General features: G+C 50.5%; 2 protein-coding genes across 3 annotated transcripts; both read left to right on the forward strand.

The window, feature by feature from the left end:
* Positions 1 to 403: 403 nt before the first annotated feature.
* Positions 404 to 16,039, forward strand: TXLNA (taxilin alpha). Of its 2 annotated transcripts, none has more exons than XM_066638349.1 (11): positions 404 to 552; positions 2,556 to 2,797; positions 3,782 to 4,108; positions 4,936 to 5,027; positions 6,783 to 6,953; positions 8,915 to 9,109; positions 9,852 to 9,971; positions 10,556 to 10,630; positions 11,598 to 11,690; positions 12,774 to 12,869; positions 13,838 to 16,039. In XM_066638349.1, exons 2-11 carry the CDS (start codon positions 2,590 to 2,592, stop codon positions 14,177 to 14,179), a joined length of 1,719 nt encoding a protein of 572 aa, XP_066494446.1. In that variant the 5' UTR covers positions 404 to 552; positions 2,556 to 2,589; the 3' UTR covers positions 14,180 to 16,039. The 2 variants fall into 2 exon arrangements, with proteins under 2 accessions (XP_066494446.1, XP_066494447.1); XM_066638350.1 differs by having other exon boundaries at positions 551 to 638.
* Positions 16,040 to 17,809: 1,770 nt separating this feature from the next.
* Positions 17,810 to 27,189, forward strand: CCDC28B (coiled-coil domain containing 28B). Its single transcript, XM_066638351.1, has 6 exons — positions 17,810 to 17,940; positions 19,202 to 19,413; positions 21,387 to 21,556; positions 22,711 to 22,865; positions 23,972 to 23,994; positions 25,080 to 27,189. Exons 2-6 carry the CDS (start codon positions 19,253 to 19,255, stop codon positions 25,132 to 25,134), a joined length of 564 nt encoding a protein of 187 aa, XP_066494448.1. The 5' UTR covers positions 17,810 to 17,940; positions 19,202 to 19,252; the 3' UTR covers positions 25,135 to 27,189.
* The last annotated feature ends 30 nt before the right edge of the window (positions 27,190 to 27,219 follow it).

The raw sequence follows: 27,219 nt of genomic DNA on the forward strand, positions 1-27,219 counted from the left end.
AGGGCGCAGTCCTGGCCCCTTATTACTATTATTATTTATTTATTTAATCAAAGGTAAACAGAAATTAATGCTCTGGTGCTGTCCACAGAGCAAGGGCAGGCTCTGCCCCGAAGGTCTTACAGTTAGAGACAAAGGCCAACAAAACTGAAGGGAGAATCTGATGACACTCCTGGTCGCCTGGTGGCGCTGCGCGGACAGCTGAGACTCCTCCCCACCTTGCTGGAGGAAAGGTGACCAGGGTTTGAATGACGCCAAGGCGGTGCTGGGAATTGTAGTTTTTACTTCCTGAGAGCATGCCGGGAGTTGTAGTCCGGTCTCGACTCCCGCCTCGCGCGCCGCTTTTTCCACCGGCCTTCCCAGAATGCCCCGCTCTGTCCCTCCCGCTGATTGGCTGGCGGAGGTTGGCGGCGCATGCGCAGTTTCAACTCAGGCCGGAGCTGCTTCCCTGTAGCGCTGCTGAGGCTTTCTAGGAACCGCTAAACCTTCGCTGGGCAGGGCGAGGAAGGCGGGCGCGGAGACCAGCCCCGGGCCGAGGCGGAGGAAGAGGCCGAGGCGAGTCGCCCTGTCGGGCTCCGGCGACGGCTTGGCCAGCGCGGTGGGCGCGTCATAGCTCTGGGGGTGACATCAGGACACAGTCGGTGACGTCATCGTGCAGGGAGGGGGAGAACCTGGGCGGGGGGGCTGCCTGTGGTGAAGGGGGCAGCCAGAACCCAGGAGGAGTTGGGGGTCCTGGGGTGGCTCCTGTGATGCACTTGGGGGTCTCTGTGGGCAGAGGCAGTGAAGTGGGGGTGAGGAGCCTGTTGGGGGGCAGGGAGGGGTGTGTTTGCCAGGTCAGTGCTTCTCAAACTTCTGCACTGGGACCCACTTCTTGGAATCACAATCTGTGGGGACCCACCAGAAGTGATGTCATTGACCTGTAAGTGACGTCATGGCCAGAAGTGACATCATCAAGCAAGAAAATTGTTAGCATCCTCTTATGACAAAATTGAATCCCTTCAGTAAATTAAAAGTTTGCAATAAGTTTAAAGATTTATTTAAGAAACCTCCTAACCCTCCCAAGCAGTTGCTGATCTGTTTAGAAACAAAACCCCAAAGATCCCATAGGCTGCAGTCCTATCCACACTTCCCTGGGAGTAAGCCCCATTGGCTATCATTGTTAAAAGCACATACATAGTAGCCTGTTAAAGCAGTGGTTCTCAAACTTTTAGCACCAGGACCCACTTTTTTAGAATGAGAATCTGTCAGGGCCTACCAGAAGTGATGTCATGATCGGAAGTGACATCATCAAGCAGGAGAATTTTTAACAATCCTAGGCTGCAATCCTACCCATACTTACCCAGGAGTAAGTTCTATTTACTATCATTGTTAAAGCATATGCATAGTAGCCTGTTAAAAGTACCGATCTGTAACAGTTCCCAAATGCAGTCAAATGCCATGGGAGCATCAAGTCTAATATATTAAAAATAAAATACTGAAATGAATGGGGACCCTCCTGAAATGGTCTCGTTTGAGAAACACTGTTAAAGTACAGATCTGTATTGTTTCCCCAAATGCAATCACATACCATGGTAGTAACAAGTTTCATATATTAAAAATTAAATAGATTGAAATGAATGGGGACCCACTTGAAATTGGCTCATGATTCACCTAGTGGGTCTCAGACCCACTGTCTGAGAAACACTGATTCAGAGGGAGTAACAAGGGTAGAAGGAAGTTAGCCCTCGGATGGGGACTTTGGGGGTGTCTTGCCAAATGGCATGGAATGGTGAATGAATTGAGACTTGGTGGAGAACTTGGTTGATGTTAAGTTTATTGTGTGTGGCCTAAGGACAGCAGGAGTTGTGGCTCAGAGCCTGGGGAAAAGCAAAATGTAGACAGGAATGAGGAAGAACTGGAAGGCTGTGTGTATCACTGGTTTGCATTGCGAAGACCGGGGAAGTGGTCTGGGATGTGGTAGAAGGATGCAAATAAGTTGGGGAGCTTTAAAAAAAAAAAAAAAAGCAAGGGCAGCCTGTTTTTCTTAGGGAAAAAAATTGAGGAAGAGACCTGGAGGGTCTTGGGTAGGGTGCAGTGGTGTCTTTGGAGCATGAGTTGAAAGACTTTGGAGCCAATTTGAATGCCCAGGAGGGAAATGAAGCAGGGTATAAATTTGTAAATGAATAAATTTGTTAATAAATGAATGAGAATGTTGCCTGAATCTTTGTTACTGGAGAGAAGGGTAAGGAGGAGTAGCCAGGGGTTCAACTTCCTTGAGCCTGTGGGTCATCATGTGTGTTGATAGGACTGATCATTTAGACTGTGGTGTTCTGTAGGAGTAGCGTGTCTATTGCAAGAAGGTAGGATGTATCCAATTCTGTAATGGTGAAATGTGCCACTAAACTAAGTGTTAGACTTGGCACAAGAGTAACCATAATGGGTTACAAGGGTTTCCATGGCTGTGTTGGCTTTTGTGCTTCTCCTTCTGGATGCTTAGCTTCCTTGCCTGGCTGTGAGGAGTGATTTCAGCTGAAAATCAGTTGCTTGCCTTATATTAATGGCAACCTTTGTTCCATCAGAAACTGCTGAAAGTGGCTTTAAAGAGAACGTAAGATGAAGAATCAGGATGGGGAAAGCCAAGCTGTCCTGCTTTCTGCAAGCCCTTCCAAACTGATCAGTGTCCTGGGGCTGGAGGATGGTGAAGTGGCGGAGGCTCCCATTGTGTCCACAGGAAGCAGTGAATGTCCACACCCAACTGAAATGTGCAACTCAAAACCTTTGGTGGAGGGAAGCATTGAGGCCCCAGTGAGCAAGAAAGAGGGTATGTGTGATCGTGGGGAGTGTTAGTCATGTTGTTTGAATTTGTGTTAATGCCCTCTACTATTGGCTCCAAGTTGCTTAAAGCTTTCTCCTTGAACGCCTTGTCAATACCCACAGGAACTGTTCTCCATATCCCATCTAATGCTCATATATCCAAAGAGGATTTCTTTTTAAAGTAAAAAGAAACACTGGGACTTGTAAAGACTTAAAGACTAGCCTGTTCATTTCAGCGTAAGCTGCTGTGGACTTCAGTTTTGTGTGTTGCAGCAAAAAGCAACAAACTCCAGCTATCCCTCTAGATCTCATAAAAGAACACAAAAAAAACCCTCTCTCCTGTGTTTCCTCTGAGGCAGTGTTCTTCAACCCATGGGTTGTGAAGCCTCATTTGTGGGATCGTGGTAACCTTTCAAGTCCTATGCAAGAGAGGGCCTCCATCAGTCCAGTAATGGGGCTGCCTTATCAAAACTGAGTTCTTACTATAAACCTGCGCAGCCGCTTCTCGCTGTCTTGCCCTGCAGCTCCTAAGGCCTGTCCTGCTGAGGCTGGATACAAGGTGGGGGAAATTGGAAAGGCAGGGAGTGGGTGGTGGCGGGTGGGTGGATCGGGTCCCAGAATCTGCAGGAGGTTCTCATACTGTATTTGTTGGGATTATGACACGTGAAAGGTTGAAGACCACTTCTCTGAAGGTTTCTGTGTCAGTGCATGGACTCCTTTTGCTGCTGTGTAGCATTGTGACGAGTCCTGCTGCTGCCACCGGACCTTTGCAGTGATATCATTACTGAACTTCTGGCTTGCCAAGCTCTGCACTACCTGGAGCTCAACTGGAAGGTGTGCAGCTGTGTCCCACAGAGGGACCAGTGCTCCTGTTCCCTTCTCACTTGTTCTCCACACAGGAACTTTTGGATTTAACTCCCTTAGTTTATGATCCTTTTCATCCTAGTGTTGAATAGTCTGTTAAGCTTCTGCCACCACCTTCTACCCTCAGTGTTCCTTGTGGAGAAGCCTGCATCCCAGCTGCACCAGCCTGCCAGCTGTGATGTGTCTGAGGAGCTGAGCAGGCAGCTGGAGGACATTCTGAACACATATTGCATGGACACCAACCAGGAAGGCCCCGGAGAGGACAGTGGGCAAAGTGAACCTGTGGAGCTGGATGAGGCCGAAAAGTGCCGGAGCGAGTCCCCGAGGAATGGCGAGCAGGAGCAGAATTGCCCTGAGATAAACGGGGAGAAAGAAGGCCCCAGAGGGACTAATGAGGAGGGCAGTGAGCGGGATCAGAAACGAGCTCAGGAGAAAAAGAAGGCCAAGGGACTGGGTAGGTGGTTCTTCCCTGCTAGTCATGACCTGCTAGTCTCCCCCCATTTCCTAGACCCGTCCGTTCATGCCATGATCCTAAATACAGTTGCCCTGAACAAGTGCCTGATAAAGCAATCTGTGTGTGTGGGCCTTTGGATCTCTCTTGGTGCCACTACCTGATGTCCTCTGATTGCAGAATAGGTCTCTGTTGGGCCCTTTCGTGATGCTGCCCTTTTAACCGCCACTGGTCTGACTTCTGCACATGGAGTGTTCTGGGTGGAATTGGCCCAGGTCGTGGGGTGCTTACGGGGAATGGTTAAATCCCCAGTTCCAAGGCCAATTGGCAAATATCCCATGTGAGGAAATGCCGCAGACCCCTTCTGGGTCTGTGTCCTCCATTTCCTTTTGAATTGCACCTTCCGGGGATCAGTTTGCGCCATCTCGGAGCCCGTTTTTGGCAAAGGATCGGCTGCATTGCTTGCTTATGAGGAAACGGGTACAATCTCAGGAAAATCCTGACAGTGGTTTCCCTCTTGATTTATCTTTCTCTTGCAATGCTTATAAGAACAAGTCATCATAGAAGAGTTGTGAGAATTTCTTGCCCCATGGCTGTATTTACCTGTAAAACCTGTTATGTGAACTGTCCCTGGCCTGAGAAGGTCTTCTCTTGGAGAGTTATAGAGGTGTGTGAGAGGTGCAGGTAGTAGGAGGAGGTGGAGGGGTCTCCCCATTCCTGCAAGTAGCCATGCTAAATGCAATTCACACCCTGCAAAAGACGGATTCTAGACTATGGAAACTATTCCACTGAGACCTGAAAGTGTCTCTGCTTTGCCTTTTGTATTTCAGGCAAGGAGATCACGTTGTTGATGCAGACCCTCAACACTCTCAGTACATCTGAGGAGAAGCTTGCAGCTCTCTGCAAGAAGTACGCGGAGCTGGTGAGTTCCTGGCGAGGCAAGCGGGAAGGGTGTCCGTGTGGGGGCGACAGTGTGGGAGAGAACTGGGGAGGGACACTCCTGAAATTAAGAGTGTTCCATTCTCCTCTTCCAAGAAATCTGATGGCCGAGGGGTGTGTGTGAGTGAGTGAGTGAGAGAGAGAGAGAGAGAGACTTTAAGGCTTGGTGGTTCAGGGAGGGTTGTAACAGTTTCAAAGCCAGAAACTTTGGTTAGTTTCAAAGCTAGAACTGACCAAACAGCAAAGTTTTATAGTACTTTGGGGTGTTAACTCAGAAGGAAATGGTCAGAAAACTTCCTGTTTCACATCTCCAGAGTGGAACTTCTAATTCTCAGGGTTCCATATATGGAGCTGGCCCAAGTAGAGAACAATCCAAGACCTGCTTCTCAGGATCTGGGGACACAGCTGTTGGACTGCACGAGGTTTGAACCCTGTCACCCCAAGCAGCTGTCTGAATCACTTGTGCACTTGAACTGGCCCTGCAGATGGTGCTTTTCTCTTTTGCCATCTGTACTGTTGATGGAAACCAGAACGGCCCATGCAAACTGCCCTGGGATCCCATGGTGAGCGCATGAATTTCTCAAGCTACAGCACATCTTGCACGGGGAAAGGGCCACCCCTGCCCTTATTGACAAGAAGTCTGGCTGATCCATCCCATCTCAAGAGTCTGATGAGCAGAGATACCACCTCTAAGGGCGCAATCCTAACCCCTTTATGTCAGTGCTTTCCAGCACTGACATAATTATTATTATTATTATTATTATTAACAGTATTTATATACCGCTTTTCAACTAAAAGTTCACAAAGCGGTTTACAGAGAAAAAATCAAATAACTAAATGGCTCCCTGTCCCAAAAGGGCTCACAATCTAAAAAGATGCAAATGAATACCAGCAGACTGCCACTAGAACAGACAGTGCTGGGGTGAGGTGGGCCAGTTACTCTCCCCCTGCTAAAAAAGGAGCACCCACTTGAAAAAGTGCCTCTTACCCAATTAGCAGGGGTACATTGACATAAGGTCAATGCAGCTCTGATGGAAGGTAACAAACATTCCCTTACTTTGAGGAGGCCTCTGTGAGTGACACCCAACTGCAGGATGCAGCACCCATCCCATTGGCACAGCTATGCCAGTGCTGGAAAGTACTGTACTGACATAAGGGGTTAGGATTGCGCCCTAAGATGTAATATAATAATAATAATATACAGTATTTATATACCGCCTTTCTTGGTCTTTATTCAAGACTTTATTCAAGGCGGTTTACACAGGCAGGCTTATTAAATCCACGCAGGGATTTTTACAAATTGAAAGAAGGTTCTCTCTTTCAAGAACCACCACATTCAAGATGTTACACTCCGATCTGGTTTTAACATTCTGGCCTCCATCCTCCCACGCTCCGAGCAGATGGAACAGCTCAGCTGCAGCTTGCCGGCTGCTTCAAGGTCGCACGGTGCCGGTGGCCTCGAACTGGCGACCTTGTGGATGTTAATCTTCAGGCAAATGGAGGCTCTACCCTCTAGACCAGACCTCCTGCCCTCCAGATGTCCTGAAGAGAAGGAAAGCTCATTGCTGTTCCAACGGTCTCTTCTATTTTCGATTGCTCCTTGAAGTTGTGTGTTTTGGTTTGAGTTTTTCTCCATGGAGAGAGTACCCAAACACATAACCCCATCCTGTTTGTGGCTTCAGGACAAGCATGGCCACTGACCTCTTCATGGCCGCTGTATTACTCTTTCTTCTGCCAGCTCGAAGAGCATCGGAACTCCCAGAAGCAGATGAAGATCCTGCAGAAGAAGCAGACCCAGCTGGTGCAGGAGAAGGACCACCTGCGGAGCGAGCACAGCAAGGCCGTCCTGGCACGCAGCAAGCTGGAGAGTCTGTGCCGGGAGCTCCAGAGGCACAACCGCACCCTCAAGGCAAGTGGGACATGCCCAGAGCCAGGTTGGCAGTCCCGTCACTGCCCATTTGCCTTCCCCAGTCTGAGCCCAACATAGCACACGGTTATCGCAGCTCCACCTACAGGGTGCTCCCTGATCTATCTTCAAAGGCTGCTGAGCCTTTGAGACTTCTGCCCTCCTTTTCAAGTGGGGGGAAGAGAGCATATAGCTGAGGGACAGGGATCACCAGGGATTTTTCTCTGTCCAAGAAAGGTATAATGTAGAGCAGTGGTTCTCAAATTTTTTAGCACCAGGGCCTACTTTTCAGAATGATAGTCCTGTCAGGACCCATCGGAAGTGATGTCATTAACCTGGAAGTGATGTCATGACCAGAAGTGTTTTCATGAAGCAGGAAATTTTTTAATACACCCATATGACAAAATCAAATCTAAGTAAATAAGTTAAAAGCTAACAATGAGTATAAGATTAAAGAAGCCTCCCAAACATTGCTGATCTGTTTTTTAAAAATTCCCCAAACATCCCAAAGGCTGCAGTCCTATCCACACTTAACCAGGAGTAAGGCCCATTGACTATCATTGTTAAAGCATATCAAAGTCCAGATGTGTAACATTTCCCCAAAGGCAGTCACATATCATGGTAGCATCAAATCTAATATATTAAAAATGAAATGCTCACTGAAATGAATGGGGCCCACCTGAAATTGGCTCACGACCCACCTAGTGGATCAGAAACACTGATGTGGAGACAAAAGGTCGAGCTCAACAATACCCCTCTTCCAAGGTTAGATGAACGCTAACCCAGGAGGCTGCCTTCTGCCGGGTCTGCCTGTTAGTCCATCTGGATCACTGCAGTGGACACACTGTCTGGCAGTGGCCCTCCAGCACTGCAGGCAAGAGGTTGCCAAGAGGTGAACTTAACAGGCAGAGCAGGTGTACTTCCACTAACTGTGGCAAGGCCCCCGAGTTGGGTGTAAATCCTGCCTAGGAAGGTCCCTTGTTCGTTTCCAGGGACAGCTAGAGGGGTGGTTGGCAGTGGACAGTGCTGAAAGGCGTGTTTTCCTGGATTCAAAGCAACCAGCTCCTTCGACGGAGTTCCAGCTGCTCCAGTGTCCACTGCTCCGATAGTTGGTTCAAGGACAGGAGATCCCAGAGAACCCTGTTGGACTTTCCCTTGGCTGTGGTCAGTTGTGTGCTCGTGGCCCGTAGCTGGGTGTGGAGAGGGTGCTGGCTGGTTCCTGCCTGGCCCTTTGTCTTGCCTTGCCAAAGCCAGACTACCTGACCCTGCAGCTAACAGGGTCAGGGCAGAGTTGCTGCTCCGGTGGACTTGGGCCAGTCAGCACCAAGTCTCTCTCGCTCACGTTTTGTACTAGGTGACAAGACCCTGTTTAGCACAAAGGACTTGCACATTTTTACTGACTTGTTCCTAATCCATCTCTAGAAGCAACAAAATAGGTGGGTTTCTGGCTATGGCTACAGATGGCTCCAGCTGTCCTAGACTTGAAGCAAAAGCCCACCAGGAAGCAGCAGGTAGCAGGTGACAATTCCAGGGGGGTGGCAGTGGTGGCACAGGTTTAAGAATGGCCCTGGCTGCCGCCGCCGCCTCTCGTTTCAGCAGCTCTGAGTGGCAGCAAGAGCTGATGGAGAGGGGAGAAGGGATGAGGTGGTACCAGTCTTTACTCCAGCTCTCCTGGTGGCTGCTGGTTTTCAAGGCAGGTCTGATGTTGATGGCCTCTGGAAAGAAACTGGCAGCAGGGGGCACGGCTTCTCCTCCACTGGACCTCGGGGGTAAAACAGCAGCTGAGTAACAAATTGGCAGCAGTTCTGCAGGGCTCAGGCGGTGAGGGGCTCTCCCAGCCTTGTGCCTTGATCCTTCTGACAAAGACTGGTGGATCAGGACTGAGGCATTTGCTGGGCAAGCTAGGTAGGCTCTGCTGCTGGACTGTGACAGCTCCTCTGACCTTGAGAATCTCGCCTCTCTAGGAGGAGGGTGTCCAGCGAGCCCGCGAGGAAGAGGAGAAGCGGAAGGAGGTGACATCCCACTTCCAGGTGACGCTGAATGACATCCAGCTACAGATGGAGCAGCACAACGAGCGCAACTCAAAGCTGCGCCAGGAGAACATGGAGCTGGCTGAGCGGCTGAAGAAGCTGATTGAGCAGTACGAGCTACGGGAGGAGGTGGGCAGCCCACGGTGGGGGTTGGGGCAAGTGGCCTTGCTGGGGAGGCTGAAATGCCCGGGGCGGGGCAGTGGCACTCTGAAGATCTGCAGAGCCTTTGTCACTGAGCAGATGCAATGCTCTGATTCCCCCAGCAGAATTGCCATGGAAGCTTCTAGTAGGCCGGGGGTTGGCAATCTGCTGGCTGACAATGAGTTGTGAACGTGCCAAGTTGTATGCCAGATATCAAATCCTGCACTTGTGTTACACAGTTATGGATGTGCCCCCAAACACCCAGCCCTAATTATTGCACAAGAACGAAAGAGGTGTGTCTGTAGAGATGCATTCGGTAAAAATTGGTGTTTTATGGCTTCTCATTTAGTGTCTTAGTTTGTCTCTCTTTTAATTTTCTGGGATTCTCTTCCTTTTGTCAGTTTATTTTTCCCAGTTGGCTGGGATGTTTCATGTAAAAACCAGGCAGTGTTAGCCTAAGAAATGGCTTGTTTTCTATGTTTGCATGTCAGCAACACCCTGATCTGTTCTGTGCTTGTGCATGAATGTTAATGCCTTTACATTCTGAAAAATACTGCAGCCTCTTTCCAGTTCGGGAGAAGCAACATCCATCTCTGAAGACCAACTTCCTTTGCAAATGTCATTTATGAAATATGGTCTGATACTTGTGTCCTGAGCAGTGCTTGTGACTTCCAGGTTTTTCCAGCAGTTGCTGTGGTCTGAGAGCCTGTTTGTTTTTTTCCCTGTGCAGCACATTGACAAGGTCTTCAAACACAAGGATTTGCAGCAGCAGCTGGTGGACGCCAAACTCCAGCAGGCCCAGGAGATGCTGAAGGAGGCTGAAGAAAGGCACCAGCGAGAGAAGGATTTTGTGAGTCTTGCATTACATGATTGCAGAAGCCCAATTCTGGCTGCTGCCTGAGACAGCACATGTGTCCTTGCTCTGCAAAACCTTCAGGGAGCTTGCTGAGGACTCTGGAAATCTTTTGGGATGGATTCTGGAGTTGTAGGGACTGGGCCCTGTAGCTGGAGATGGGGAAGGAACTTGCAGTTTCTAGGTTGGGAAGGTTTGTCTACAATATATTTGGGCAAGATGTGGCCATGTTTGTGAATATTTTGGACTACTTGGACCGAACCTGTTGAAATCTGTAAAAAAGATGCGGGGAAAGGTCGGGGGCTGCTGTTTCTGGGTATCGTGGTCCTTGTGACTGCCTTGCCATGTCCATGCCATGCTACCTTGTAGGAATAGAATTGGAGCCCAGATTGGAAAGTCTTGTCTGCTCCATTGGGTTGCTGATGTTGCTGCAGCCAAGATGAATCCAGCTCTGTTTATCTCCTGAATAGTTCTCAGAATGTTGCTTGGTGTGGGAGAAGAGAGTGAGTCTGGATTGCCTGGTCTCCAGGGCTGATGAATTAATAACTAAGAACCTTGCTATTCCTTCCAAATCCTTCTAGCTGCTGAAAGAGGCTGTGGAGTCCCAGAGAATGTGTGAACTGATGAAGCAACAGGAGATGCATCTCAAGCAGCAGGTAGAGTAGCACATCTCCCCTTCCACTGTGGCCCTGGCTCAGTTTCCATGTCTGGTGAAAAGAACAAAATTCAATTCTTAGAAGGGGAGGGGATGGGACAGTGGTATTTGGGGGGGGGGCTGGTTCAGTAATCAAACTTGCTAGAAATTTTTCTGCTCTGTGTTTTTTGAGGAAAAAATTCACTTCTCAGAATACATCATTTTCTAAAATTAATTTGTAATATAATATTTCTGATATGTATCTTTTTCAGAGGACCAAAGCATGCATGTATACATAGATAATGTCTGCACAGCCCAGAGCACAATGCATTTATTAGTATGTTATTCGTTTCTACACTTTCATATAATTTTTTCAAAACTTAAAGCGACTTAAGTATTATACATAGAATGAAATTGTCCTATATCTTAAGTATTCCAATTAAAATAACTGAGTGTGTGAATCCTTAACAAACATATTTAACCACATCAAGTTCGTTAATAAAGTTTGGCCTTTTTTTTGAATTTTCAGAGAATTCTGAAAGTTCTTTCAGAGAATTAAAAGTTTTTGGCTGTTGGGTTTGTTTAAATTTGCTGTACGTGCTGCATGTAAAATTGCTGGGTGGTTGTTTTAGCTTTCTTTAATAGATACAAGTCAAACACAGTGGATTAGATACCAGTTGATTTAGGACCAGGAACCGTTTTGATTCAAAATTTTCCAGTAACCCTCATTACTGGAAGGAGGCCTTTCCCTGCCTGCCGGCAGGATCACTCAACAGTAGCAGATGTGTGGCTAAGGGAGCAGTCTTGTTTAGGTCATATGTATAGCAGCTTCAGCTACCTGGCTCCCCTCAGGCCAGGAGGTGGAAGGAGATGCGAGCTTCCAGTGCTTTCACTGACAATTCAGCCCAGTGAAAGAGGAAAATCTATTCCCCTTTCTCTTACCCAGACTTAGTGGGATACCTTGCCTGATCTCTTCTTCCTCTTTCCAGCTGGCCCTTTATACTGAGAAGTTTGAAGAGTTTCAGAACACGCTTTCCAAAAGCAGTGAGGTCTTCACCACCTTCAAGCAGGAAATGGAGAAGGTATGGTTTAGCCCAGGGCAGGAGCTGCTGCTTGTGTGCTGAGGATGGAGGTTGCTGTGTCTCTGAAACTCCCTGCAGAGTTGAATTCTTTGGAGCCTGTTGGCTGCTGCCTTGGGAATGGGGGCGGGGGGGACATCATCTGTGCCACACTCTTTGCTGCTTGCGGTGTCTGCTGATGTCCCAGACCTCCTGCCACATTTTTATGGTATTGCTGAGAACAGCCAAGAGCAGGGGAGAAAAAATGATGGCGGAGAATTGTGGGGAGAAACTCGGCAGGTTTCCTGTGGCTCCCACAGTGCCGGTCTTTTGCAACAGGGTTGGAGGCATTGCTGCCCTCTTGGAGCCTTTTCAGATTCACTCAGGCTTGGCACATCTTGCTTGTGAAGATACGTAGCTGCCTTTTAGACAAAGGAATAACTTGGTCATGTAGATAGTCCTCATTCCTGCAACCCTTTAACTAGGAATGAAGTTCGGACATTCATGCAAAGCATCTACTGTGTGGTGCCAAGCAACATGCCCTCCTCATGCCCTTTAAAGAGGTACAACCACCAAGTTTGTCTCTTCTCCCCGCCCCCATGATGTTGTAATGTGGTAATAGAATCCAGAGCTGAGAGGATCCACTCTAAACACAAAGACTCTGCTCAGTTCCACCAAGGCAGATTACGTCCACCAGAGACTCAGTAGATCTGCCTGGAACTGCAAAAGGATGGGGGCGAGGGGAGAAAAGAGAAAGATGGAGAAGTCAGGCATGGCTACCATGTTCTGCAAGCCCAATCAGCATACGCCGCAACGCAACGCCCATTTTAGAAATGGGTTATGTCAGAATGCTAGATGCAAGGGAGGGCACCAGGATGAGGTCTCTTGTTATCTGGTGTGCTCCCTGGGGCATTTGCTGGGCTGCTGTGATACACAGGAAGCTGGACTAGATGGGCCCATGGCCTGATCCAGTGGGGCTGTTCTTATGTTCTTATGCCAGTCCTTGACTACAGCATCCACATAAGGAGGGCAGGCTGCAAACCCTTTAAGGTGCTGTAGTAGCTGGCTGGCCCAGGCCAATGTGTCTTTTTGTTTCCAACTTTGTAGATGACCAAGAAGATCAAGAAGCTGGAGAAGGAGACCACGATGTACAGGTCCCGCTGGGAGAGCAGCAACAAGGCCCTTTTAGAAATGGCAGAAGAGGTAATGTGGCACCCTGTAGTAGAACAAAGCTGTGAGGGAAGGGGGCACAACAAGCAGATACACCTAAATTCCACCCTTTGTGCACGTCATGTGCCTTCTGATGAGGGGCTGGAACTTTGCGTTTCTTTCACAGAATCTGAAACTCTCAAGATTCTAAATTGTATTTACAGTCTGGTTTGCTGTCACTGCATCTTTATTTTTCCTTCACTTGGTCCTGATGGACCTAATCAATATTTGCAAGTCTAGAGCAAGTTACTAGTCCCCCTTAACAATAGAGAGCTTGCCAATGCTGAGCAGTCTTTTGCTGAAGTATCACACTGAAAAGAGGTGGTGGATCCAGTGCGTCCCAGTCTGTGGTGGGATTTTCAGTCCTGAGGGGTTCCCTTCACACACTTACATCTTTGCAAAAGCCCCAATTCTAGCCAACAAAATCAGCTTTGCTAATGCGTGGCCTGTTCAGCTTTTGCAAACTTCATTACAACAACAACAACATCATACAACAAACCTTTATTAGGCATATAACAAACTTCATTCTGCCAGTTGATTTAGAATTCACTACAGACTTTGGATTTTTGCTATTGCTGACCAAGTACCTACAAGCCACCACTCAGTCCCTGCCCCCCAAGTATTGGGCAGGTGGAGAGACTGCCAGAAGGGATGCCTTTTCCTTAGGGCCAGAGGCCCTAAGCCAGAGGCCTGTTCAGTTGGGGGCACACAGGCACTGCCACCCATGTACTTCTTGCTCTAGGGAGGTTAGGCCCAGGCCCCTGTGTGGAAGTTGTGGGCTTGAGTTGACCCACAAGGCACTGGTTTCTCAGCCACTGACTGGCAGCTGCTTTTCTGGCTAGAAACAGTTCCCCTGGAGATGGGAGAGTAACTTGCCAACTTTCTTTTTGGTTGTCTGTAGTTGGTTCTTTTCAGCTGTCTTGGCAGGCAAACAACCTAGCCCTGAAATTATTTCCTTGCAGAAAACCCTGAGGGACAAAGAACTAGAAGGGCTTCAGGTGAAAATCCAGCGCCTGGAGAAACTGTGCCGGGCCCTGCAGACAGAGCGGAACGACCTGAACAAGAAGGTGCAGGACCTGTATGCCCTGGCGCCACCAGTGGCCTGTGGGGAAGTTCTGGAACCTCCCAAGGACCAACCCCAGGGCAGTTCAGAAGAGCTGGGGCCGCAGGGCCCTCCAGTAGAAGTGTGCCTTGCTTTGGGACAGGCAGGGTGCTGCACAGGACCTGTGGAGAGCCTTGGTGAACTGAGCATAGGAGCACCCCCTCAAGAGGAGACTGAGGACACTGCTGACTCTGCTGAGTAAAGGTGGAGGAAGGGAGGGCGGCCAGCAGGCTTCTTCAGAGACTGGTTCAGTCCCCTTTCTTGTCCCCAGGGCTGGGGGTGAGAGCTCAGTCCTCCTGGGACTCCGAGATGCTCTAGTTACATGTTGAAGGCTCTTCCTCCTTCTGCTTTTTCTAAGACCTTATATACATACATATATCCAGTACACACACGCACAAATATGACATGACATTGTGCAGGGCAATACCCACTTTTATATATAGCTAATCTATAGATTGATCCATGTCCCTGCGTGTCATGTGACTGAGTGCGTTTCCGTTTTCACCAAAAGACCTTGTCAAGGCTGGGGATGGGTAAGACCTGCCCCCCATCCCCACCCGTCTCGCATTGGTGGCGTCCAGCTGGCCACTGCAGCTCACCGTGGGTGCTATGCTACACGCACTACAATTAAAGCAAAAGGCCAGCCCCAGAGGGCTCTGAGGAATTGTTCTCATTCTTCCTGAAGGGCGAATGTGTGCGTGTGGGTGGTGTTTTGTAATTGGCCCCAGAGGTTTCAAACCAGTACAGGAGACTCAGGAGTTTGCCACACTGTGGGTGATTGTTCGGTTTTTAACCTGCAGGTTTTTTTCCTTTCCTGGAAAGGGGAGAATGAAATAAATGTGGTTTTGTTTAATGGGAACAAGAGATACAGAGGCCGCAGGCCTGTGGGTTGGGGGGGGGTCTCCTCTCCAGGACTCTGCTACTTCCAGAATCTGTGTCTCAGTAGCCTTATGACTTCACAGTTGCCTCTCTGCTTCTATGCACACACGCACAAGTGTATGTATTAAAGATTTAACCCAAAGGTTGTACTTCCTTGTTTTGCACATGAGCCCCCACGCACCTGTTTGTGTGTGGGGAAGCCTTGCCAGGTGGGGAGAGCATGTCGGTTTCTGTGTTGCTGTCACCTACTGTGTCATATTCCGTGCTCTGGACCTTGGTGCTCTGCCAGAGACAGATCTCGAGGGTTGGGGTGAAGAAGCCTCCTCTCCCCTTCCAGGCACAAGTCCAGCACTTCAGCCTGGCACAGACCTGCTGCTGCTGCCTGGAGCTTGTCAGCAGTGCCTGGACCGCCACACCCTGCTCTCCCCAGCACTCTGGATGGGCTGCCTTCTCCCAAGACCCCATGGAGGCGAGAAGGCGGTGTCCCGTCCAGTCTGCAGTAGTGCTCCCTTAGTCTGGACTCTCCTCTGTCAGGGGGTCCATATTTAATGTTCATGGTTTTTTCGCTTGTGCTGCTTTCTAGTCTTTAAAACCAGCTGCGACATGTTTTGCCGCTCCTGTGTATTTGGAAAACTTGATATCCTGCCAGACCCATTTTTAACCTCGCTCTAACTTCTGGGCCTGTCTGCTCTCCAGGTCTGCATTGCAGGGTAAGCCGTTGCGAGTCAAGCATGTGGAAGCAACCAAAGGGAGGCACACCCTGTTGTGAAAAGCGCTGTTGAGAGATAGAACCAGGCTTCAGGATGCAGAATTTGGGATACTTTTTGTACGACATGTAACCTCTTGCTCAAGTCGGTAGCTCTCCTTCCCCATTTTTATTTTTTAGGGGGCGAGGATTGGTTTGGTTTTCCTGAACCCCTCAGTGGAGGTGGTTACTGCATCACAGCGTCCCCACCCAGCAGAGTGGTGGAAAAAGGCAAGAGAATGTAAACGGGGGCCACAGTTCTTTTCTCTTGGGGGAGGGGTGACTGAGCAACCATCTTTGGTCTAATGTTTCTGCATCTGCTGTTTTGAGACAACCTTCTGATCTATATTTTTTAAACTGTGGTATGAATAGGCTATATGCAGATCTGTTGTGTATCTTTGTATCCAGTAGAAATGAGCATAAACTTTGATGATGGCATCTCTCTCTGCGCTTGTCTTTTTTCCTTCTCTTCCTCCACCATTTTGAACAGTGAGGCAGTCTGTTGTGCCTCTCACAAAATAGCTATTTCTAGACTCTCCTGACAGGTTCATGGTGGGTGGATGTGTTTGTGGTCTGTGTCTGTTAGCAGAATCTGGAAACGGGGTGGGTCTTCCAATTGCCAGCCTCTTGAGGTGTGTGGCCAGTCATGTGGGAACGGCTGAGAAATTTCACAGGCATAAGACCAAGATCAAATTCTTTAGACTGCAGGAGCAAAGCCTGTGATCTGTAGCAGGAGTGGTGTCAGGACTGGAGCAGGGAGGTGCACACCACATCACCCCTCCATCATGCACCTCTGTCTAGTCTGCAGCCACTGTAATGACAAGCATTTGCTGGTAACTTGATAATCTGTTTCAGGCAGGTCTTTCTTTCTTTCTATGCTTCTGCTCAGCTAAAGCCCATCTCCTTCAGGCGTGCTAACAGTAGCTCTTCCACCCCACTGTTGTGACCCTGGGGTAGGTGGAACAAAGGAGGTACTGTAATGTTGGCAACATGAAGCACTGAAAGCACTTGCCAGCCAGCTGCGGCTGACTTTGCTGACTGGGGTGGGGGGGATTCATGGGGGTTCCTGAACTAGGCTTGAACTTGAATTCTCCATTGCACACTCCTAGTCTGTTCTGTGCATACTGACTGTGCCACAGTTGCTCCGCCTGCAACTTTGGGCAAAGGAAGCCCTTGGCACAGTCCATGTTGGCATCCTTCACTCTCGGAAGACTATGGTATCGCACTCTGAATAGTGGTTCTGGAACAGAGTGTCCTCTCCAGTGTGCGAAGCCTGGGTAAAGTAGGTATGGAGGATAGGCTGTTACCCATGCAGCAAATCCCCCCTCTCCACATCGCTGAAATGGTCCAGTGGAAAGGCAGAGGCCAATACGGTTGGTTCCAGCGGCGTTGCAGGAGTTGCCAGAACGTGACTGTGTTCAGCCATGAACTGCCTCAGGGATTTTGCCTCGAGGTTGACTCCTCAAGCCTTTTCTGTAACTGGATGTAGCCACAAGGCAGTGGAGGTTTGGGGTCAGAGTTTTCCTTCTCTCAGATGAGCCGCCTTCCCAGGCTGACGAGTCCCATCTACCCGGTGGCTGTTTAGTCGCCTCTTACGACAAGTGCAGTTGAACTGAGGGCTGATTCTTGCCCCCAGGGGAAGTACTTGGCACAGGACTTGGTTCATAAGGAGCTGGACTTTTCAACCCCAGAAGTACTGCCGGTTTGCCCTTAGTTTGCATCTCTGGCTCTGGGCAGTTTGCTTGGCATCCTGTTTGGCCCATCCTGCTAAACGGCAGCCTGAGCAGTCTGCTTAGTCAGCCCTGCCTGCTACGCAGGAGCTTTTGCAGCTGCAGCTTTGCCAACCCCAACAAAGCTGGAAGAGTGGGGGAGGGGGTGGCGGCGGCTGGGTGCAGCTGCAGGGGGTGGGCAGGTCAGAGATGCAGGCCTTAGGAAGTGCACTCTGTGCATGCCCAGAGGTCCTCTGGTGTTCCAGGGCCAGCTGTGCCTTAACATCCTGAGCTCCAGCTTCAGACTGAAAGCAACTTGCTGGGGGGGGGGTGTTGCTGCAAGAAGGGGGGACGCGTAGCCGGGGCAAATGCTGGGCATCCCGCGCGCTTTGCAGAAGGTGCCACGGAGTGCCGCGCGCTGGGCACAGCGATGGGGAGGGGGTTGGGGTGGGAGCCGTGCCGCCCCCGCCCCCGCCCCCGCCCCCGCCCCGCTGCAGAAGGAGCCGGGCTTCCCTCTGCCATTGGTCCCGGCGCCCTTGCGCGGAGGGCGGGAGGGGCGGACTCCTGCAGCCCCAGCTGCCGCCGGTGGGTCGCGTGGACCGCGCAGGCTGCCGGCCCTTCCGCGCAGAGGTCAGTCCATTGGGAACGCCGAGGCCCGGCTTGGAACGGAGGCTCGGGCGCGGCGCGCCGCCTTCGGGTCCAGGGCTGTCGGGGGGGGGGGTCGGTGCAGCAGCGCAGCCCCTCCCCGACGCGCCTCCCCTCCGGCAGCCCCCCGGCTTGTCCTCCGCCTGGGCTCCCCTCCAGCACCTCGGGCGCCCCCTCCGCTGCCCCCTGCACGACCAGAGGGAGAGGAGAGCGGGGGGGGGCGAGAGCGCCCCCTCAGACCTTCTCCTCTGCATGGCAGCAGCGGGAGCGCTGCTGGGCAAGGGGGCATTGGGGGCCTGCCGGGCCTGGGCAGAGATCCGGGCATTCTCCTGCCTCCTCTCCTGGTTAACTTGTGGCCCGCCTAAGGGAATGGCACGAAATCAGAGGTTCCCAAACTTTTAAACTGGCCTGCTGGGCCGTGGCCCACGGCTCCCCGTAAGGCTGCCATCCCATACGTTGTATAGGGTGGCACGTATTCCGTGGCTCCCCTGATTGGTTTCCACTCCTTCCCAGCTCACTGCGCTGAACTCTAAGCAGCCACTGCGGGGGCAGCTGGCCTTGGCCTGAACTCCCTGCAGTGCAGGTGTCCAAGCCATAGGGTGGTGGGAATTGGGGGTGTGTGTATGTTTGTATAGTGCCATCTCTGGGCACAGCACTTCACTTGATGAAGTATTCGTAGTCGGGCCCCAAGGGCTTCCTTTGCCCAAAGTTGCAGGGGGAGCAACTGTGGCGCAGTCAGCATGCCCAGAACAGACTAGGAGTGTGCAATGGAGGATTCAAGTCTAGGTTCAAGCCTAGTTCAGAACCCCCAAAAATCCCGCCCCCCCCCATCAGCAAAGGCAGACGCTCTAGCCTACCACTCTGGTCTCCACCACATCTCCTGTTCCCCTCTTCTATTCTGAGTCCAGTGAGCAAGAGGAGGTGGAGCAATTGAGGCAGCTGGATGGAGCACCCCCCCCCCCAGTCCACTGCCTGAAAGGACCCACCTAAGTCAGCCTCATGGACAGAAGAGATACATATGCTGAGGTGGAAAGAGTTGAATCCTGTGCTGGCCGGTCCTGATGGCCTGCAGCTCTACTGCAGAGACGTCCAGAGTCCTATGGCAGTGCAGCCAGGCCGGCCTGCAGGGAGGCTGTGATCACTCGCACCCCTCTGGCATCTGGCATTCAGAGATATACTGCCCCTGGACGTGGAGGGTCCAAGGCTAAGAGCCCTTCATTGACCATTGTTCTTTGTACCTTTTAAGTGCTGCAGGTCTTCAGGCCTGCTCTTGCTGAGAAGGACAACCAGGTGAGAGATGGAAGAGAAGAAGAAGAAGAGGAGCCCCAAGGCTCCCCTGGCTCAACCTGCACCCCCCAACACCCTGCGGAAGCTGCCTGTCCCTGCCAGCAAGAGCACCTCTTTTGCTCTGGGAATGCCTCACCTGCCTTCGCCGAAGCAAAGGGCCAAGTTCAAGAGGTCAGTCCAGGGCTGGGGAGGAACTCCTTAATCATTTCCTCTGAAGGCAGTTCACACCTGGAATCTCTTAAGGAGTGTTGGCCACTGACCAGGAGGTGGTCTTCCTTCCTAGCCATCTGCCAGAACAGGAAAAAGAAAGGGGGGAGGTGTGTTTGGTATTTTTTGTGTGTCTTTTCCTTGCTTTCAGGGGTACTCTCCAGAACCAGACACTCTGCACATGCTCAGAAACACTTTGATCTTTCTGCTGATATTTTAAAAGTGTTTTTCATCAGAAAAGGGCACTTTGCATGTTATCCAGAGGCCCTTAGGTACATTTTATAGAAACTGCTTCCAATAACAAAGGGGGTGGGGTAGTATTTGCACATACAGTTGTTTCTTGTTATCCACTGGGGTTAGGTTCTTGGAAAACCAGTGGACACCCAATCAGCAGACACCAAATCATTACCGCCTTGGGATTGATGGGTTTAGATGAAGGGGTAGCTCACCTGGTCAGGAATGCCTGCCGCAGATAGCTTCAGCTTGGCCTCAGATGCAGCAAACAGAATGTCTGTGAATAGCTTCAAAGTGGCCACCATGGGTACAGAATGGCCACTGCAAATAATTTCAGGGTGGCTGTGGATGGACAGCCTAGAACAGGCAGCGGATGGTAGGACATAATGTTCTTGTTCCCACAGATAAGTGACTGCAGGAATGGAGTGAGTGGATAGCAAGAACTGACTGTACAGCCCACCCTATTTATCCATCTGTTCCAGGACACCCTGTGCCTACACCAGTGTTTCTCAACGTTTGTCCTTTGCCATACCATTTCACATGGTCCACCTATTCTAAGTACCACTGGAAGTAACTGGCGTTACTTCACACCTGGAATTACATCTGGAATTGCCAGTTTCTTCTGGGTAGGGAGGCCAGATGTGCTGTGACAAACACCAGTAAGAGTCTCAAGGATGGAAGAGAGGGCTTTTTAGAGCACAGAAAAGTATGCCTTCAGAGCTCTGCCTGCCAAGCCAAGCCTCCCATTGCTCTCTGTTGTGTTGTGTTCCTGGTCTCGCTGCTGCGTGGCAGGTGTCCAAGGGTCCTGCGAGTACCACCAGACATCCTCTCAAGTACCACTGGTTGAGAAACACTGGTCTGCGTGAATCAGTGGTTGCTTCCGGTTTGATGAACAAACCAGCTTTTCCACAGCATCCACAGTGAGTCAAACCTGCAGATTCATGGATACTGAAGGTTCACTGTACTTTGAAGGTGCTGAGCTCTGGGTGCCAGATTATTTGCAACTAAATCTTGCCTTCCCTGCTGTTGACAGGACTATCTGACTCTTGCCATTTTATTCTGGTGTCTGTTGTTTTCTGGTGTCTGCACTTGAAACTCGAACATCAGTTGGCCACTGGCCACAAGTGAGGGGTGCAGTGTCTGCCACAGGAGGCTGGATTCTTCTGAAGTCCCCTGATTGGGGAGACTGCCTCGATTCCTGTTCAGAACCTTCTTGCCTTGGGGAGGGTGGGACAAGAATGGTGGTGGAAGGAATGCCTCTTCCAGGTCAGATTGCCTGGTGACTGTCTGCAGGTAGGGAGGTGTCCTGTGGATGTAGCTTGGCTCACTTGCTCGAATTGACTAAGCATGCAAGCGTTGCATTCTGCGTGTGTCTTGGCACAGTGCAACACCTTCATTTCTGCTTCACAAGCCAGACCCCCTTCTGTTCTGGATTGCTTCAGTTGATCTGGGGCAGGAGGAAACACACGGAAGAGCCTGCTCATCACTTCCCATGACTGTCCCACTGGCCACTTAGTGCGAGGAAGCTGTTTTTGCCTAGCCAGGTCCAGCTGGCAAAATTCCCTGGACCTGAGAGAGGAGAAGGGGAAGTGAGGCTGCCACTGAGAGACTCGGAGACTCTCCCTGGCTTTGTCTTTGGAGAGAAGCTGATTTCCTGCCCAGCCCTGGACTGAGTGGCGTCTTCTGGCTTTTGTCTGTTGCAGGGCAAATAAGGAGAAACCGCGAGCCCCCCAACCCGGAGGTGGCACTGGGCCAGTGGTGGGCACCCCACTCCAGCACTCGTTCCTGACAGACGTTTCGGATGTGTACGAAATGGAAGGGGGCCTCTTGAGCCTGCTGAACGACTTCCATTCCGGGAAGCTGCAGGCGTTTGGTGAGTTCCTTAAGGCCAATGGGACCAGTGGACAAGTCTCAAAAGATCCCCCCCCTTTGGAGGGGGCAGGAGGGAGAGAAACTCATTACTGAAATAGTTATTTCTAGCCAGAGTATGGATCATGAACTAGGGACTAGTTTAGAAATGGAGGCATAGATCTGAATCGGATCGGTTATGAAGCTTGCTGAATAGATCTGTGTCAGTTTTTTCCCCTCAACCTGTCCTACCTCACAGAGCTGTTGTGAGGAATAATCAGGATAACCTTTCCATATGCCACTCAGACTTCCTTGGAGGAAGAGAAATATTTGGTGGGGGCTCCGAGTGATTTGGCTCCAAGTATTTTGCCACTGCGGCCATCGCCCACTCCCTGGATTCAAAAGGGAAGAGTAGAAAAGCAAGTGTGGAGGAGAGGTGAGGAATGGACTGTAGGGTCTCTGATGCTGTAGCCCAGCACTGTCCTCCACACTTCCTCTCCTGCTCTGTCCCCCCCTTCCTGTTTCAGGGAACGAGTGGTAGAAGGGGTGGGCATACACAACGCATGGGAAGTAAGCAGCAATTTAAACAAAAAAAGTGACAGAGGCCAGCCAGGGCTGACCCTTCCAGGAGGCCAGTTGAGACAGTTGCCACTGTTGGACTTGCCACCCCAGTTCTTCATTTGCAAAAACGCTCAGAGAGTGATGAGGTCTGTAGTTAGGACCAAGCTACACGTGACAAGGAATGTGTGAGCTGGCCATTTAAGAATGTGTTAAAAATAGCGGGTTTGGGGAAGGGTGGCCATCTGGAGCTTTATGGTCATGTGCCCCTGGTGGTCAACAGGTCCCAAACAGGTCAAAGGGAAAATCTCTTCAGTCCATGCAAATTCCTTTAGGGAACTCATTGCCACCGGCTTAGGTGGCTTTAATTAGACAATGGGGGGGGGTAACCTATCAACAAGTAGTAGTATTCATGACAGCAGGTGGAACCCCCATGTTCAGAAGCAGTCTACCTCTGCATGTCAGCTGCTCCGTGGCCACAACTGGAGAAGGGTCTTGTGCTCTGCCTCTGACGTCAGACTCCATCAGTGAAAGGAGCAGTTGGGGGGAGTGTTTCTTGCGGGGTCTCCCAAAGGCTCCCTTCTAGGAGTGGTGCCTGTGACCCCCTCCTGACTTGTGCAGGGAAGGAATGTTCCTTTGAGCAACTGGAGCACGTCAGGGAAATGCAGGAGAAGTTGGCGCGCCTGCACTTCAGTCTGGACGTGTACGTGGAGGAGCTCTCGGAGGACCAGAAGAAGGCAGTGGCTGACCGGAATCTGGAGCAGCTGCTGACAAACGTGAGTGCCGTGGGGAGCCCTGGGATCGCCCTCTCCAGCCACAAGCTCTTTTTCTCCACCCACTTCCTGGAACTAGCACATACTTTATCCAAGGCTGCTTCCATGCTGGGGCAGCCCAAGACCTCACCTGGTATCTCCTCACCCAGTGATGTGCCAGCCTCTGCCCCTCCCACCCTCCGGTGTGCCAGCTCAGCGTTCCCCTCCCCTCGCTTCCTTTTCCAGTGTAGGGCATGTTAGGAGAAGGAGGGAGCGTTGGGGGCAAGTTGGCAGACCAAGGTGGGCACCCCACCAATTTGCTCCCTGAGGCGACTGCTTCAGTTGTCCTTATGGAAGGGCCAGCCCTGCTCCAGGCCTGCCTTGATATCTCAGAGCATCCAGACAACACCATTGTCAAATCATTGCATGCCAGTGTTTTCCGTGCGGTCCTCTTCTCTTTCTCAGAGTGGCTTTGGGGTCCTCTCTCTCTGCACTGACAATGTCACCGTCCAGACCTGCTGAGCCTTGGCTTATCCCCAGCTCCCCGCCCTCCATTTCCACTTCCGGTTTGTCACCACATCGCATCTCTTTTGTTCTCTGGGAACATCACAGAAATATGGCCCATCCTTTCTGCCCCCTTAGCAAAAACTCCCATTCGTGCCACCCGTGTCACAGAAATGATGTCACGATGTCATGTGACATCACTGCCTCTGGTGCCAAGGCAGTGAATTACGCCTCTGATCTGGCCTCACTTTGTGCCTCTGCTCTTACATCCCATATTACTTGGGACCTTCTCTCCTCTATTCAATCACCTTCAACCATGCAAAGGTCGCCCCCCCCCAGTGATTCTACCCTTTCTCCCTTTGCCATCCTCCTAACTGGAACTTCTACCCAGATCATCTGCATGATGCCTTTCCTTCAGGTCCCTCCTTTAAACCTGCCTTTTCCATGAAGCCTTTGGCAGAACTCCCTGGCACATGGGGACGCACGACTCTCTTGTGCCAACTCACTGACTTCCACCTTCCTTCTCAATGTCAACCACTTCAATGCAAATAACCCCCGAGGTCCTTGTTCTCTGGGCACTGGTAACAGCAGCTTGTGCTAATGAGTGGCTGTCTTTCCCTTTGCAGCTGGAAGAACTCAGCAACTCCATGTATCCTTGGTGTGGGACCCAGTTTTTGAAAGTGCAGGTCACTGCCTGGGGAGGATGGGGCAAGGAGACAAGGAGGCAGAGAGGGAAAGGATGTGAGGTGCCAGCACACAGGTCAGAAGACATCCGAGTGACCCGTCTCATTGTCTGGGCAGAGAACTTCCAGATACACAGTGGCACCCAAGGTTTTGGTGTCTCACTTCACCAAAAATAAACAGCAGCTTTGGGGAGGATTTTCAGCAGGAAAATGGTTGGCAACCTTCAGTCTTGAAAGACTATGGCATAAGCCTACAGCACCCAGTATTCCCAGGCGGTCTCCCATCCAAGTACTAACCAGGCCTGACCCTGCTTAGCTTCCAAGATCAGACGATATCAGAAATGGGACAAGGGGAAACTGCCTCTCTGCATTCCATGGTCCCCATTAGAATTGGTCCCCCCATATCTAGTTTCGCTAAAAGAAGCCCTCTCAGTTGGAAGCACGACTCTTTAAAATGCCTGCAGGTCCAGGGTCTAGGCTGCAGTCACTCTTAGCTTCTAATGCCAGATAGCTGTTTCCCCCCCTTCTAGCACACCACGCTAGCTGTTTTTCCTTTGAGCCTGAAGCTGTGAAAGGTGGCAGCCTCCATACACTTGAATTCTACTGGCAGAAACATGGTGGCCAACATACATTCTGCTAAAAACATGGCAGCCTCAGTGCAGTTGAGTTCCATGACTTGATGCCATTTTGTTGTTTTTTACTGAGCTACAAGCATGCTAGAGGCAGGCTAGCAACATCGCTTCCTGCTGTTTTCTAGTTGAAAAAACACACACAGTCCTAGTTTGATCCTGGGCCCTTTCATGGATAGCAGGAGTTCAGGAAGAGGGGTGTGTGCTCCCTTATCAAGAGAAGAGTATACGCTTGCTCCCTCCTCTCTCCATAAGCAGAGTGCAAGAAATAGTCAGAAGACTTACTGGAAACTTTAACTGGAGTGCAAAACATGTTAAAGTGTTCAGTAGCTGAGTTAAGAGTCCAGGTGGATTTGGTATCCTCAGTTAGGTCTGCTTCATGACTTGATGGCTCCTTGTTTGTCCTTAACCCAGTACCTCAGCCAAAAGCTCCACTTGGCAGAAAACCCAGACCTGGAGGATGTATCTACTGCCTAGAGGGGTCATGGAGGCTGCCCGAGGCTGCTCTGGACACTTTTCCTTGATGATCCTTGCGGCCCAGGGAAGAAGAGCCGTCAGCTGGAGGCTGCCTCTAAATTGTACAGTGCAAGGAAGCTGCAAAAAGTTGGGACGCTGCCCAAACCGCCCAAGCAGGGATTGGAGGAAGGGACCAGCAGCCAGACCATTGGCAGTCAAAGGAGGCAACTGTGCTGGAGCCGCTACTGGAAGCCGGAGACAGCAGTGAACAAAACAGACACGCACTGTGGGGAACTGAGCACCTTCTGCTTCAGAATTGCAGCTAAGCTGAAAATTGTGCACAAATGTCCAGTGTGCTGCGGCAAGAGAAGCCAAGATGCTCCTGTTAGACCACCCAGTGCGGCAACGTGTCTTATGCCATCTGGGAAAGATGCACTTTTGAAAATCAGGCTTTCTGCAGATGCTCCTTCAATTTAGGTCTGGGCTCTTTTCCTTCCTCCTGTGGCTCCAGCCTGGATTCTCCACACCTTCAAGCTCATCAGACTGACGGATTGGCCAGCAGACTAGAGCGGTCTTCTCCCACTTCTTGCCCTTCAAGCAGGCCGCGAGTCTCCAATTCTCTTTCTTTCTTTCTTTCTTTCTTTCTTTCTTTCTTTCTTTCTTTCTTTCTTTCTTTCTTTCTTTCTTTCTTTCTTTCTTTCTTTCTTTCTTTCTTTCTTTCTTTCTTTCTTTCTTTCTTTCTTTCTTTCTTGTTACAGCATAGCATGTTTATTTATCTGGATGTTCAAATCATTTGCTAGCCTCATTGTTATGTAATGAGCTGAGTGTTGGGGGGGAGTGGTCTTGTGGTGGCACAGGGGTCAGCCAATCATTGCTTTGCATGGCTTGAGTTCAGCAGCAAAACAGGAAGGTTGCCCCTTAGCCAGCCTTGAGATTCAGACAGCATGCCTGTACAAAGTATGCTTTTCCATATAAATTTGGCTGTACGTGGCCTTCATCGCATGGTATGTCAAAAGGCACCAGCGAGGTGCCGAGTCGAGTGGGTCCCCTGGGAATTTAAGCAGTTGGCTTTAACAAAACTGGGTGGCTTCCATTGCCGTATCTGCTGTTTGGGTGTGCAGGGCTGGCCAGTCCATGAGGTTGCACCTCTCCTACTCACTAGTTTTGGAAAAGAAGAGGGGAAATGTGGAGGAGAGGAGAGTGACAGGCTAGAGCAGCGCTTCTCAAACCGTGGGTCTGGGAGCCGCTGGTCGGTCATGACTCAATTTTTGGTGCTTCACAAAACTTTCATAGCAGATTAGGTGATGTGTATCAAGGGTGAAACAAGCTGCTACTGTGGGGGGGGGAGCACTGCTGCCCAATCACTATTATAGCCACCCCCCCTTGGTGTTTCTAAATCAGGCAGCTGCCTCTGGACCCCTGTGAAGTTTGGGAACCCCTGGGCTAGAGCACCGGAGACACTCTAGTCCAGGGATGTCAAACACATTTCATACTGCAGGTCAAGTAGCATTCATGGTGCCGACTGCGGGACGAATGTGATGTCACAAAGCAGGTCATAACCAGAAATAAGCACTTTTTCCTCACTTTGGAACTTTAGTTGCAAATGACAACTGCTGATGTGACTTTGATCTGCTCCCTGTTGTTGTGTTATATTTTGGTGATTTAGACTGCACATGTACCTGGCTGTAAGCTCCATTGAACATGATGATTCTGCACAGGCACCTGGCATTTTTTGGTGCAGCATTGGAACTTGGCGACACCCTTTGAACCCAAAATGTCAGTGGAAGATTTTCTTAAAGCAGAAGACTGAACTCGAATGCTGTTGACATCCATGTCGCATAGCGATGGCACCCCAGCTCTCCAGATCCTTCTGGTTTCACAACACACAGTCGGCAGGAACAGCCCCACAGTTGCTAATTGCAGCCTGATAATTGCTCGACTGGGTGATTTTGCACCTGCGACCACTGAAGACAAAACAATGAAACAAGTACAAGAACCCATTAAATTACTTTCCTTAAGAGGGATGGTTTTATTAACCGCAGTTAGCATTTTGTCAAAATAAAGTTATGACACTGGCTTGTGGTTCGGTTCCTCTGCTTTGATGCT

The sequence above is a fragment of the Tiliqua scincoides genome, chromosome 10 (genome assembly GCF_035046505.1).
Source record: "Tiliqua scincoides isolate rTilSci1 chromosome 10, rTilSci1.hap2, whole genome shotgun sequence".
Classification (NCBI taxonomy): domain Eukaryota; kingdom Metazoa; phylum Chordata; class Lepidosauria; order Squamata; family Scincidae; genus Tiliqua; species Tiliqua scincoides.

What these genes read in the sequence shown, in the direction of transcription:
- TXLNA (XM_066638349.1), top strand. Translation starts at nt 2,590, where the DNA reads ATGAAGAATCAGGATGGGGAAAGCCAAGCTGTCCTGCTTTCTGCAAGC. An exon ending in GGCACAACCGCACCCTCAAG is followed by an intron (nt 6,954 to 8,914) that starts GCAAGTGGGACA and finishes TCGCCTCTCTAG; the next exon opens with GAGGAGGGTGTCCAGCGAGC. An exon ending in TCAAGCAGGAAATGGAGAAG is followed by an intron (nt 11,691 to 12,773) that starts GTATGGTTTAGC and finishes CCAACTTTGTAG; the next exon opens with ATGACCAAGAAGATCAAGAA.
- CCDC28B (XM_066638351.1), top strand. Translation starts at nt 19,253, where the DNA reads ATGGAAGAGAAGAAGAAGAAGAGGAGCCCCAAGGCTCCCCTGGCTCAA. An exon ending in CAAAGGGCCAAGTTCAAGAG is followed by an intron (nt 19,414 to 21,386) that starts GTCAGTCCAGGG and finishes TGTCTGTTGCAG; the next exon opens with GGCAAATAAGGAGAAACCGC. An exon ending in GAAGAACTCAGCAACTCCAT is followed by an intron (nt 23,995 to 25,079) that starts GTATCCTTGGTG and finishes CCAGTACCTCAG; the next exon opens with CCAAAAGCTCCACTTGGCAG.